At 44.8% G+C, this 14741-nt stretch overlaps 1 protein-coding gene across 1 annotated transcript in view; it reads right to left on the bottom strand.

Moving 5' to 3' along the window:
* The window catches only part of WHRN (whirlin), a 101823-nt gene that overhangs the window by 31228 nt on the left and 55854 nt on the right, over positions 1 to 14741 (bottom strand). Inside the window, exons 6-9 of the mRNA XM_044268525.1 lie at positions 9908 to 9944; positions 5093 to 5305; positions 2043 to 2240; positions 523 to 555 (exon numbers count right to left, since the gene is read on the bottom strand). Of these exons, the coding sequence (XP_044124460.1) occupies positions 523 to 555; positions 2043 to 2240; positions 5093 to 5305; positions 9908 to 9944 (481 nt within the window). The remainder of the gene's footprint in view (positions 1 to 522; positions 556 to 2042; positions 2241 to 5092; positions 5306 to 9907; positions 9945 to 14741) is intronic.

The raw sequence follows: 14741 nt of genomic DNA, 5'->3' as shown, positions 1-14741 counted from the left end.
AAGTGCATTGTATAGCGGCTGTGCTCAGTATCGTAGTTCATCCTCATTCACTTCTATGGGACGGAGCTGCTCCTAGACCACGCGACCAATGAACGTGACGTCACTGGCTTAGGCCTCTTGCACACGGCCGTGTGTCCCCTGTGGCCGTATTGCGGCCAGCATACGGCGGGTTCGCAACACACGGGACACCGGCCGTGTGCGGGATGCGGACCCATTCACTTCAATCCAGAGATGCAGTGCGGAACAGAACCACGGAACGGAAGTACTACGGAGTGCTTCTGTGGTGTTCCGTTCCGTGCTTCTGTTCCGCACAAAGATAGAGATCGTTTTGCGGAACGGACGGATCGCAGACCCCATTCAAGTGCAAGAGGCTTTAGGGTAAGCTGCAAGAAGGCCTTGTCAAACAGCTGATTGGGGGGGGGGGGTTCCCGGGAGTCTGATCCCCGTTGATCAGATACCGATGATCTATCCTGAGGCGGAAAACATTTAAAAAAAACATTGCCATAAACAGGTGGTACTGACCTCCATGACATCCAACAGCCAAAGAAGACGTTCCTAAAATATAAGAAGACTTAGTTATTTGATGCCATTGTGAGAAATTAAAGGGGTTATCCAAACTCTAAAACATGCCCAGGTCCCTCATATAGATTATACTTACCCCGCTCCTCGGCACTCGTGTCGCTCCTGATCCCCGCACGGCCGCCGCTACATCTTACGGGTAATGCTAGGGAGGCCGGTCATCGTCGCGGCCTTCTATTGACTGCTCCCTCCGTCTATGGATGTTTTGATCCGCACGACGGGGAGATGCAGCGGTAGCCGTGCGGGGATCAGGAGCAACGCGGATGCTGGGGGGACGGTGCATTCGCGGGCATGTTTTATAGTTTTGTTAACCCCTTTAATACTTGTTTTAAAGGGAACCTGTCAAGTGATTTTGTTGGGGGGGAGCGGAGAGACGCAGAGAAGCTGTGCTCATTGATACACAGGTTTATCTGATTTGGACTCCTGGGAAAGACAATGAGGCCCATTTCACACGAGCGAGTTTTCCACGTGGGTGCGATGCGTGACGTGAACGCATAGCACCCGCACTCAATCTGGACCCATTCATTTCAATGGGTCTGTGTACATGAGCGGTTTTTTTCACGCATCAGTTCTGCGTTGATGAAAAACGCAGCATGTTCTATAGTCTGCGTTTTACACGCAGCCCCGGCCCCATAGAAGTGAATGGGGCTTCAGTGAAAAACGCATTGCATCCGGAAGCAAGTGCGGGTGCGATGCGTTTTTCACTGATGGTTGCTAAGAGATGTTGTTTGTAAACTTTCCGTTTTTTATCACGCGCGTGAAAAACACATCAAAACACATTGCGCCTGCGCGGAAAAAACTGAACGCAATCGCAGACAAAACTGACTGAACTTGCTTGCAAAATGGAGCGAGTTTCACTGGACGCATCCGGAGCCAATCCGCCACGCTCGTGTGAAAGAGGCCTAAGAATCCTGGTGATTGACAGCCTTCTGTGCACACAAGCTGATACACGGAGAGCTGTCACTCTGTGTGTGGGGGGAGGGGACAGGTTATCAGGACTCTCACTGTCTATCCTAGGAGTCCTGTCAGGATATCACCAGACACCTGACAGGTTCGCCTTAAATCTGCATCTTCTTATGTACTGTAGTTACAAAGAAACAAGCAGTGTATACTGTAATGGAAAAATGAGTCCAGCCAGCAAAGGAAGCAATATGGACAATCACAATACATTAGTAAGTGCCTTGTATTAACCTGCTCTACATGATAAATGCCATTTGCGGAAGTCAGGTAGAAAGTTAAACCGTGTCTATGAGAGTCTGGGACTCTAGAACAAAGTTTATACTGTTTTCTCTCCGATATGGTTGATGCATACGGCTACTGTCCTTCCTTTCAGTTCACCAACTGGTAGCCGATGTGGTAGCGGAGAAGCCCCTGGAGGCAGCCCAGTCTTGGTTCCTATAGACAACTTACAGTACATGCTCCATTGCCTATCTAAGAACAACGAGGCGATTTGGGATTCTTACCCGTGCAGTGCTGGCGGTACTGACAGTTTGGTGGCTCTCCGTAGATGAGGTGCTCGGACTGTGGGATAAGACAGAGATGGTGTCTCCGGAACGATGTCGAGATTTCATCGTCTCAATCTCTCTTTTCAGCACCATGTTATCAAACACCGCCAGGTCTTGTGGGTAGATCTGAGGCCGTAGCTCCGATAAAAGGGCAAACTGAAAGACACATTGAATACTTAAAAATTGGGAACCCCATATAGTTTCAAACTCGACACTTAAAAAATGGGTGGGGTTTAAAGGGGTTTTCCAAGACTTTATACTGATGACCTATCTTCTGGATAGGTCAGTCAGTATCTGATCAGTGGAGGTCCGACACCCAGGACCCCCGCCAATCAGCTGTTTGAGAAGGCACCAGGCACAGCGCCGTACATTGCATAGTGGCTGTTCTTGGTATTGCAGCTTATTTAAATGGGGCTGAGCTGCATCTAGGCCACGTGACCGATGAACCTGCCGTCACTCAGCCTAGGCTAAGCTGGTAGAAGGCCGTGGCCCGTGGCACTACTGTGAGCACTGGTGCCTTCTCAGAAAGCTGATCTGCAGGAGTTACGGGTGTCAGACCTCCACCGAACCAGAGGATAGGTGTTCAGTATAAAAGTCTTGGAAAATCACTTTAAAGGAAGTCCAACAGATTTACAGTAACTTATGCTTGTATTGGCATGAACTATTTCTGGTGAAGTTGTGTAAAATTTTTTTTAGAGACCCGCACCTCAGGTGCATCTTTCTATGGCGTATTTCTGATTAAAGGGATTTGACTGGTTTTAAATACTGTTAATCTATCCCCAAAATAGACCATACATATCTGATTGGCAGTGGTCCAAATCCTGGCATCCCCATCAATCAGCTGTTGAAAGAGGTCTCTTCCTAGGCTTGTAGGATTATATTCATCGGTCACGTGGCCTTTCTGCAGCTCAGTCCTATTCAAGTGAATGGGCCTGAGCTGCAGTACCAAGCACAGCCACTATACAATATACGGCGCTGTGCTTGGTATACTATGAAGAGACTGCAGTGCTTGTCTGAGCACCATGGCCCCTCCAAACAGCGGGGGTGCTAGGAATCAGACCACAACCAATCTGATATTGAAGAGACCTTCAGGTTTAATTCTTGGAACATCCCTTTAAGACTTTTTATCATTTTCTTTTAGAAATGTCTCGGGATAGCATAAGCAAGTATGTTCCCTTTAGCATCTGGTGCGAACCTGTCCACCTTCTGTTCCATGTTCGGGATTCTTCTTTGCCAAGAGCTTTTATGCAAAGCACGAAAAACCGACTGGGATCGCAGGTTGTAATTAGCATGCGAGTCAGTCTTTTTAGCGTGGCGGATGCATTGATTAACTCAATAATCATACCGAGAAAAAAATTCATATCGTAGATTATAAAGGAAAAGATGTATCTCTGTGAGTAATGTACATAATTGTAATTAATATCAGGATAGATGGGCTGATTAGCTTAAAGACATGAGTAGGAAGCTCGCTGTCTAACCTGCCGGAGCCTGTGCTTCATCAACCAAGAGAATGGAAGGATTATTCTCCAGGGCTGACAAATGGCCTTCCTAGGAGGTGGTACACATGGACTATTACTCCTACATAGGCAGGCACGGCTAACTAAAGCCCACCAAACGACAGTATATCATGCAAAAAGTTTTATTGTGCAACAGTATTTGAAGATTGTGCGCCAACATATCTCCAGTCAATTAGGTCTACAAAAAAAGTCCAACTTTTTTTCACGTAAGATATACATCATTATCTGCTAAAGTAAGTATACTGTCATTGTATCTGCCTTACTTGAGGTAAGGAAATCCATAGTTTGACTGCTTTAACTGTTAAGAACCCTTTCCTATATAAATGTGTGAATCTCCTTTCCTCTACAAAAACATTCCCTACAGTTCTTGGAATGTATAAGACTACTTTCATACATGCATTCATCAGGGATCATCAAAAACGCTTCCATTATGATAAAACAACCGGCTGCATCCGTCAATGGGCGCCGGATCCATTTTCTTTAGTGTCAGAGAAAACAGATCCGTTTTCGTGGACACGTCTTGATCGGTATACCATCGGTATGCTTGCAGTATTTTTGTGTGCAGCATGGAACGGAATGCATTCTGGTGCACTCCGTTCCGGTCAGTTCAGTTTTGTCCCTATTGACAATGAAAACTGAAGCATTTTCCTCCGGTTTCGAGATCCTATGACGGATCTCAATACCGAAAGGGAAAGAGCAGATGTGAAAGCTTTTTGAAGAGGTCTTCCCTAGGCCAGTGATGTTAGGTCCAATGGTCACATGGCCTAGGTGCAGCGCGCTCTCGTTCAAGTGAACGGGCCTGGGTTGTAATACCAAGAACAGCCTTTGTTCGATTGGCTTTTGTTAAAAATATTGAGCCATTCTGTCACAAAGGGTTACTGTTTTTCTAACTGCGTGACTGGTACTTTCATTTTGTGCAGGTCATCTAATAACCATTTTCTCTAAACTACCAAGAGGTCATAAACACTTATTTAGGCCACATTCCATCAGTAAGATAAGATCTGAGCTATACTGAGTGTTTGTAATGTCAGAGAGCAGAGATAAGGAGCCTGTCAGCTCCTTATCTTACGGAAAAGACAGAAAATCCACAGCATCTGGAGAAGGGGGTCTTGCTTAGCTATTGCAGCCAACCCCATCAAGTATGTTACTAGCCATTCAAGTGGAGCGAAATGGTGCTGAAACCGGGACACTTGGGCAGCAATCATAATTAAAATAGGTTAATTGTATTCATTTGCATTTCAAACACATTACAACAACTTTTTATCCTGGCTGGATGAACCCTTTAAAATTATAGCTTGAGCTTAGGTCAGGCTCAAGCTACGAGAAGTATAAGTATGTTTCAAGGTAAGAAGACTTCATCCTAGAACCTATCAACAGAGCCATAATCTTGGTTAGAATTGTGGGATCACCTTATATGAGCCAACTATATTCCTTTTCCAGCAAATCCCTTGAGTAAACACAATTTTCCCCAAAAGTTTTCACATACTGTACCTTGGCCTGGGTGTTGAAAAGTTCAAACATAGCAATGATAAGGGCCTGCACTGGGATGTAACGTTCCTTGTACTGCTGGAGGTAGTAGGACATAGTGCTCCTCTCAGGCTCAGTCAGCAGCAGACGTGCCTTCTCATCTAGAAGAACCAAGGTCTGATTTCCCAGACTGCTTAGGGTGACTTGTGATCCCGCAGGTCCTCTGTAAAAAACGGGCTGTTGGGAGACATAATAGGGTTAAGCCTGCCCGTCTGGGCTCTACCTAATACACAGGCGATTCCTGTCTCACCTATAGAATCCAGTTCACAGCAGGGGAGATCAGGCTTCACTCAGCCTCATGGTCATCCAGTCACCAAGCTCTAACCACACAGGTCAGCTCTCTAGGCTTCATTCCCCTCAGAGTGGCATTCTGAGGTCTGCTTTATTTCCTCAGTGATGATTCCTACAGGCCTCACCTTGGATCACATTGGGCTACGGGAAAACCTGTAATGGGGGGACGTGGACTAGGAAATCCCTCTACCAAACCTATCTCCCAGTCCAAAGAAATCCAGCCCATATAAGCTTAAACAAAGAGCTCCAGAAGACTTTCTGGATTTCTGCTATCTCACCTAGCTAAGGAACCTGGGTGAGATGTACACTCCCTCCACTACTTTACCATACATATTGCCACAATAGATATCACCATTTTTGACTCTGTACATCATTTTTGACCACCACATATCTGGATGATCTAATGGGTGATCTTGTTTTGAAAAAAAAAGATGGCTTATTAGGCATCCTTTATGTGTAGAAGACATAAGGTTTCACCATCATCACAGGGATTCTTTACAGTAAGAGCAGCGAGACTGCAGAGCTCTCTGCCACAAAATGCTGTAATCTTTGCGAGATTTAAAGAGGTTGTCTCACCTCAGCAAAGGGCATTTATCATGTAGAAAAAGTTAATACAACTTACTAATGTATTGTGATTGTCCATATTGTCTCCTTTGCTGGCTGGATTCATTTGTTTATCACATTATACACGACTCTTTCCATGGATACGACCACCCTGCAATCCAGCAGTGGTGGCCGTGCTTACACATTGTAGGAAAAAGCAATATCCTCTCTGGTGGAGCAGGACCTATAGTGTGCAAGCAGGTCCACCGCTGCTGGATTACAGGGTGGTCGTAACCCCTGGAATTGAGCAGTTTATAGTGTGATGGAAAAATGAATGCAGCCAGTAAAGGAGGCAATATGGACAACAACAATACATTAGTAAGTGCCTGGTATTAACTTTGTCCACATGATAAATGCCATGGGCTAAAGTGAGATAGTCCCTTTAAGAAGTACTTGAAAGTTATATGCACTAGCATTTGTAGAGTTGGGACATTAATCCAGGATTTATTCTGATTACCAGATTTAAATAATATGTGGTTATTGGTGGCAACTTCTTAGGAGTTTTTGTCTTCTTCTGGACCATCACAGTAGAATTATAGGTTGTAATCAGGGGCTTAACTACCATAGCAGCAGACCATGCGACTGCTATGGGGCCCAGGGGAAGAGGGGGCCCAGTTGGGATCATCCCCTCTTCTACTGGGGGTGAAAACTTGGTCAGAACTCTACCCTCTAAAGGAACAACTTTTAGCAAATGAGGCAGTGGAAAAAATGGCCCAAGGGTCATTGAAAGGGGTTTAGACAGAAACCCTTCTGTCCTGTGTGTGGGGCCTGGTTTGATCCTTGCTTTGGGGCCCTTACTTCTTACTATGCAACTATTTAATCCAAAGTTAAAATGTGTTTGCAGTCTATGAGGAATAGCTCTGTAAAGAGGTTTTACAATTTTAGACTTTAGTGGTATAGAGGACCTGACCACCGTTCAGGCAGGCAAAGCAGCCAACAATGGTCACATCCAGGTAGGGGAACTGATCGAGTGATGGCCATGCATGAACCAAGTCCACTCCATTCAAATCATTGCGGGTTACGGAAACAGCCTGGACCTGGTTCTCCAGATAAATGGGGGTCTCAGAGGTAGGATGCCCGTCTATCTGACTTTCATCCTGCAGTAAACCCCTTTAATTTCTCTTCCTCCTACTCACGTAGAAGACTATCCTACACGAAGGTCAGCATGAAATCCCGGGGAACCACAAATGCACGTTTCTCCTATGAGACCAGTTATTCATTTCAATATGGGTCACAGGAGACAACAGCTATGAAATGATATAGCCAGGTGGTAAGACATGTAACGTTAAAGTAAAAATACTGTATAGCATTTTGCTAGTGCACCCGAGTCCCCGAGGTACTAAACAAACTTCAAACAAGTAATTGGAACTACACTTTAACCGGTTGACGGTAATAATTCTGGGATATGTTTCGATGTGCAGTATAATACAGCAGGGGCATAGCAGAAAAAAGATGCAGGGGAAGCAGTTCCCTTACTCCCAGGGGCCCATAGACCTCTGCTACATAAGAGAACAGTAGTAGTATATGTGGGCGGTGTGTGGGGGCACAATACCTTACCATGTTGTTTGCACATCGTGCTATGCAGAGCTATCTCATCATACAAATCAAAATTTTTCTTCTTTTTTGTTTTAGATTCTTATACTATGCATCAGAATCCAAAATTGTCATCTGCTATCTGGGTCGCCCTTCCGTTAGATGATGTTTTGTGCCATCCACCTATTCTGTAGGCACCCCCTCCGCCATGTGGTCTAAGGTCATGCACAAATAACCATATCCTATTTGGAAGCATTATACAGTACGTTGGCAAATTAACATTACCATACGGTTGCCTTTAAGGGGTTTTTCCGCTATACACAGGAGAAGACTGGGAACTTAAAGTGGCCCTGGAAAAAAAATTAAAGTGGCCACAATTGATCCAAATTGTCAGACAACAGAAGTAGTCAGGGACAGCAATACTGTAGTGCAGAACAAAAGGAGCCAAATACCACAGTGCAGCACAACATACTGCCTACATTAATGGGGTTGAGTCACTTCAGCAAGTGGCATTTATCATGTAGAAAAAGTTAATACAAGCCACTTACTAATGTATTGTTGTTTTCCATATTGCCTCCTAGCTGGCTGGATTCAATTTTCCATCACATTATACACTGCTCGTTTCCATGGTTACGACCACCCTGCAATCCATCAGTGGTGGTCATGCTTGCACACTATAGGAAAAACTGCCAGTCTGTCTGGTGGCCGGGACCGTGGGAGCGCACATAGGCTGGTGCTTTTTTCCGCCCATGAGTATACATGAAAGTCCAGCAGCAAATAGCCCTCCCTTCCAGAAACCTAGCTCCTGGCCGAAAGTAACAGGGACCCATTCTTGCACAGATGACTGTTGATGCCAGTGAGTGGTTGCAGTGATCTTATGGCCAAGAATGGGTCCCCGTCACCTTGCGATCCAGTGCGAACAGTCAGGAGCCACAGTGCCGGAATTCATTTCAAAAGGTGAGTTGGCTTTTACTATAAAAAAATGTTAACACACTCCAGCCTGCCCTTGGAGTTTCACTTATATCAGACAACCCCTTTAATAACAATGCTATACAGTCCCACCATAACAGTACACTGCAAAAAATAATATACTGTGACTTTCTAAAATAATGCCAACATACACTGACCACAAAAAGAGGTCCATACATAAAGCAGCACAATATCGGACTATGGTGCCTAGGGCCAACCAGTAAAATTAATTCTGGGGGCCCACTATGCAGCTACCAGTAAATACCACCTCCTCACACAGTGGCAGCAGCAGCAAGATGCTCATAGGGTCCCTGCGGCGACTTCTAGAAGACAGGTCCCTGGGGAATACTTGCTGGCTGGCCTACTTCTACCCCACCCTATGCATCTGTAATAATAAACTGGTTGGTCTCTTCAGTAATCTACCCAGTTTTTCATAAGGACTCGTAGACTGGTTGATATTTTGTATGATGCCTTCTCACATTTAGAGCAGTCAATCTACTGTGCCACGTGGGCAAGGGGTGGAAGACTGGCGGGTCCACCCTTGTTCAGTGGCCCACCGGGGATTTACCTATTCACCTGTGGGCCAGTCGGGTTGTGTCATCCATACATTGAGGGCATATCACTAGGATATGCCCCCAGTGTCTGAAAGGTGAGGGTCCTCACCTCTCTCCTTCTGTTTGCAGGCTGCATTTTAGAGATAGGTGCAGGTCCCAGAGGTGGGACTTGCACCTACATGATATTGGGGGAATATTCTAGCGATAGCTGTTTGAGATGCCACAAGCCCTTTAAGTAATCTAATTACAGTGCTACGCAATGTCTACATAAAACTACTTTACAATTAATATTAAGACTTGTGATGGTTACATTCCTTGGGTGACAGCAAATACCTAAGAAAAGCCAAGCGTCAGAACTGGAGGACATCAGGAAAAAAGTCAGTCAAATCTGGATCTGAAATTGTGGTCAGAGACAATCCAGGAGCAATACAAGTAACAGAATGACAGCTGAGGAAAGGTAAAGCAATCCAAGGTCAAATAGTCCAATGAAACAAGAGAGGGGTAACCTGGAAGAATAGTGACATACAAGCCAAGTCCAAGTCAAAAGAAAGTGCCATAACTTTGAGTAAGACTCTGATTGGCTGGCACACACATTCCCTCATTGATCCACTGACCAGGCCACCATTAGTTGGCCAGAAGGCTGTGCATGTACTAGTCAACAACCCCACCAGCGCTGCCAGGAGGAGAAACAAGAAGGAAGTTGGCCAGGAACATGCCTAGATAAGTCAGACCTTCAAACTCCACCTTTGTACTACCGTAATGAAAAGCCTTTAAAATACTGAAATTCCCACAAAAATCTGAACCAACTCATGATAGTACCCAGCCTTACCTTTGTGGTAGGTTCTGGTGAGGAGTTCCTTAGGATCCTGTAGATAGAAAGAAAATCATGTTTAGTGGCCTTAACGACAGGACATATGAAGGATTTTCTTTAGGTTCCATCACCAGCACCTTGTCAAGAAAGGTTTCTTTCCATGGAGACAGGCAAGGAGATTATTCTGTAGGAAAGGTACTGGATTGTGGAGCAGCAACATAGAAAACCTAGCTATTGTGTAGAGCAATGGAAGACGATTGCTTCAGAGGTTAGTTTATCTGTTTCTGCTTTGTAATTTCTCTACAGACACGAAGAGAAGAATTCTTTAGTCCTTATAGACAAGGAATTGAGATTCATAATTAGAATGTCTAAAGTGTATTAACCTCTATGGGTCCAACATTAGCTCCTTGCTTTTTTTCAATGACTTTTCCTGCTTTTTAGGGAGCAGCTAACGTTAAAGGCTATGTACACCTATGGGGCATTCTTTTTTATTGCATTGGATTCGTTTTGAGCTAAAAATATTTTTTTTTAAATTTATTCATTTTTTATAAATATGGAGCCATTTTCTCTGTACAGGGCTGAAATGCTCTAGTAGAGGAATCTGGATTTTCTGCCTGCTCCGCCAGCCAGCTAATCTGACAGCTCCTTATCTCTGCTCTCTGACCTCCTAAACACTCATTATAGCTCAGTTCTTATTATACTGATAAGAATGTGGCTTAAAGGGGTTATCCCATGACTAATGTAAAAAATGAAAATCAGACATCATATATGACATGACAACCTCTTTCGAAAAAAGCTAGAACCAGCCCTGTACCTCACATGGATCCAGAGATCTCCATATTCATTGCTCTGCTAGATTTATATTAAGCTGACAGCTCAAGGGGAGTGTCTTTTCTGCTGCAGCTCAGGGGGCGTGTCCATGCTCTCCCTATCACAGCTCAGGGGGCGTGTCTCAGCTCTCCCTATCACAGCTCAAGAGGCAGTTGAAGGATGAAACCGAGCATGTGCAGCCATCTCAGTGAGCAGGACAAAGAAATAAGAAAATAACAAACAGCAGGTGGCGCTGTACAGATGTAATTTATTAAATAACTCAGTGGCCATGTCAAATTTTTAATTACATGCAATTACAAAAGTATTCAGATCCAGGTGCTGGTTTGAAAACTGTAGTATATTTTTCATGGGACAAGCCATTTAAATAAGTGTTTATGACCTCTCAGTAGTTTAGAGATAAATGTTATTAGATGATCGGCACAAAGTGAAAGTAAAACGTACAATTCACACAGCTAGACAAACAGTAACCCCTTGTGACAGAATGGCTCAATATTTTTAATAAAGACCAATTAAAAAAATAACTTTTATTATAAGCAAATGAGCCTCTGGGAGGGGGGGTATTGCTCCTGCTTCTAGAGGCTTAGGCTACTTTCACACTAGCGTTTTTCTTTTCCGGCATAGAGTTCCGTCACAGGGGCTCTATACCGGAAAAGAACTGATCAGTTTTATCCCCATGCATTCGGAATGGAGAGTAATCCGTTCAGGATGCATCAGGATGTCTTCAGTTCAGTCGTTTTGACTGATCAGGCAAAAGAGAAAACCGCAGCATGCTACGGTTATATCTCCGGCGAAAAAAAACTGAAGACTTGCCTGTCACGGCTGAGGATGGGGGAAACCCTCAGCCGTGAGATGCCCGGTGTTGAAGTGGCTACTCGGCCATGAGGCCACAGGATAGGGAGCAGGTCACCTCCTCACGCATCCCTACCCTGACCCTAACTCCTAACCTGCATGGGCCGACCTTTAGGGTAGGAGGGCCCATGCGCAGGAACCTGGGAGCCCTATCTTACCCTCCGCAGATCCCTGAGCTAGGAGCTGGGTAAGGCAACCTACTCCTCCTTGACACGGAGGAGCAGGAGCCTCAAATGGCCAAGCTGTTGGGAAGAGGGGGACAGAAACAGCAACACAGAAATGGCAGGCGAACAGAAGTTCACCAACCTGCCACAGCCCTGCTGACTGGATCCCTAAACAGACAGGGATCCAGAACCGTGTGCTGCACAAACACATGTGAAAATCCCAACAGACAACATCCACCAACAACACACACATAAAGACATAGGCATACTATAAAACCTTAACTTAAATCTTGCATAACATAAATCTTATGACCACAGTGGTGGCTCTCACAGGCAGATGGAAAAACACAGGAGGCTGCTCCAGCTAGCAAGGCTGCAGCAACCTACTGAGCCCTGCCACAGAGAGAGGTTATATAGGCCCAAAGGCCACACCCACCGGTCAACCACACCCAGTGACATCACACACACTGGGAAGGAAGTTAACCCTTCCAGTACACAGAAGGGAAAACACATATAAGGGGAAGTGCACACAAAACATAATACACCGTGCACACAACACACACACCTAACAAAAAGGAAGTCAGGTGAGACCGCATGCTACTGCAGCACGCTGCCTAGCCACACTGAGACTGCTGCTGCACATACACATGAGAACCGGGTTGCCCGCGGCAACCACAAGTTAGGCCACCAGCCAGCAGCCCTCACCTGTGGTTTTAACCGACACGAAACCGCAGGCAACCGCATGCGGATAAAGAGTCACGGTCATAGCCATGGCCGTGACATTGCCTTAATGCCGGATCCAGCATTTTTTCCCATAGGGATGTATTGGTGCCGGATCCGGCATTCAGAATACCGGAATGCCGGATCCGTCCTTCCGTTCTGCACATGCGCAGACTGAAAAAAAGGTGAAAAAAATAATTGCCGGATCCGTTTTGCCGGATGACACCGGAAAGACGGATCCGGCATTTCAATGCATTTTTTCGACTGATCAGGCATTTTTAAGACTGATCAGGATCCTGATCAGTCTTACTAATGCCATCAGTTAGCATACATTTTGCCTGATCCAGCAGGCAGTTCCGGCGACTGAACTGCTTGCCGGATCTCTCTGCCGCAAGTGTGAAAGTAGCCTTAGAGGCTCCGTTCTCCCACCTCTCCCACCCAAGACAATAATTTTACTTATTGTCTTGGCTTTATTCTATTTTATATTGATAATCATTTTTGGATACCTTTATTTTGCAATCACAATTTATTGTATCTACAAGTGGACTGACAGATCACTCAATTGATTATTTCTATGAATTATTTTGATTACTGTAATTTCTACATCACATGTATATCATTTACACATTGCGGCATATTTGAAGTTGCTTATGATTCCTGCACCTACTGCTTTTTTAAGTTTATTTTAAAGGGGCTGTCTCACTTCAGTAAATGGCATTTATCATGTAGAGAAAGTTAATACAAGGCACCTACTAATGTATTGTGATTGTCCATATTGCTTCCTTTGCTGTCTGGATTCTTTTTCCATCAGATTATACACTGCTTGTTTCCATGGTTACGTCCACCCTGCAGTCCATCAGAGGTGGTAATGCACACTATAGGAAAAGGCACCTGGCTCTCTGGTGGCCGGGACCGTGGGAGCAAACATAGGCTGGTGCTTTTTTCTACAGTGATGGATTGCAGGGTGGTCATCATAACCATGGAAATGTATAATGTGATGGAACAATGAACCAAGCCAGCTTTGGAAGCAATATGGACAATCACAATACATTAGTAAGTGCCTTGTATTAACTTTTTCTACATGATAAATGCCATCTGCTGAAGTGAGACAACCCCTTTAAAATAAACTAAAAAAAGCAGTAGGTGCAGGAATCATAAGCAACTCCAAATATGCTCAAGTGACACAACCCCTTTAAGGGTCCATTCACATGTCCGTAATTGTTCTGTTCTGTTCCCGCAAAACACGAACACTGGCAATCTGCATTCCGCAATTTGCAGACCGCACATCGCCGGCACTATAATAGAAAATGCCTAATCTTGTCCGCAATTGCGGACAAGAATAGGACATGTTCTATTTTTTGGCGGAAACGGAAGCACGGATGCAGAAGTGCGGATCCGTAAATGCGGATGTGGACAGCACATTCCGGCCCCATTGAAAATGAATGGATCTGCACCCGTTGCGCGAAATTGCGGAACGGATGCGGACCCATTTTGCGGACGTGTGAATGGACCCTAAGTTTATTATTTTAAGGTTAGAGATGAGAAAATAATTGAAAAGTTCGATTCGGCTGATTCACCGAATTTTACCCAAAAAATTAGCTTTGTGACGAATTACTGTATTGTGCAATGACAGGAAGCTGCTATAGCGCCGCCCCCGTCATTGTATCCCTCAGATGCCGCGTTCACACATGATCGCGACATCTGAGTGTAAAAGCTGTGTAAAATTAACAATAACATTTTTTTTTAATCAAACTTACTGCTTCCATTTGCTCGCGACGGGCCGGGTACCGCCATCTTGCTTGAAGATCTGAAGCGAAATCTCATGTGGCGCGAGATTACGTCATCACGCTGGGATCTTCAATCAAGATGGCGGGTGGCGGCCCGTCACGAGCAAATGGAGGCGGTAAGTTAGAATTTTTTTGTTTTCTACACTATTTTAGGTTAAATCGATTCGCTGACACGAAGCACGAGGAAATTCGGCTTTAAGGCGAATTGAATTTATCTTAAAATTCAGATCGAATTCCACTTAGTGGGATCCGATTCGCTCATCTCTAGTTATAGAATACCAACAGCTATATATTATGGTTATCATTGTCAGGTGCGGAGTTTACCGCTTTTTCCTCTTTCCTTTTAAGTTAGCATGTCCCTCCCACCTTGAGCCCTGAGCGCCAAATAGACTTTAAATTCAGGATTGTTTGTCTTCATCTCATGGTTCCGCATACGGTCCACAAAAAAAACTAAACGGAACGGAAGCAGAAAGAAAATACGTTTGTGTGCATGAGCCCTAA

This window comes from Bufo gargarizans, chromosome 9, assembly GCF_014858855.1.
Source record: "Bufo gargarizans isolate SCDJY-AF-19 chromosome 9, ASM1485885v1, whole genome shotgun sequence".
In the NCBI taxonomy this organism is placed as follows: Eukaryota; Metazoa; Chordata; class Amphibia; order Anura; family Bufonidae; genus Bufo; species Bufo gargarizans.
This window is presented reverse-complemented; position numbering and strand designations above follow the sequence as displayed.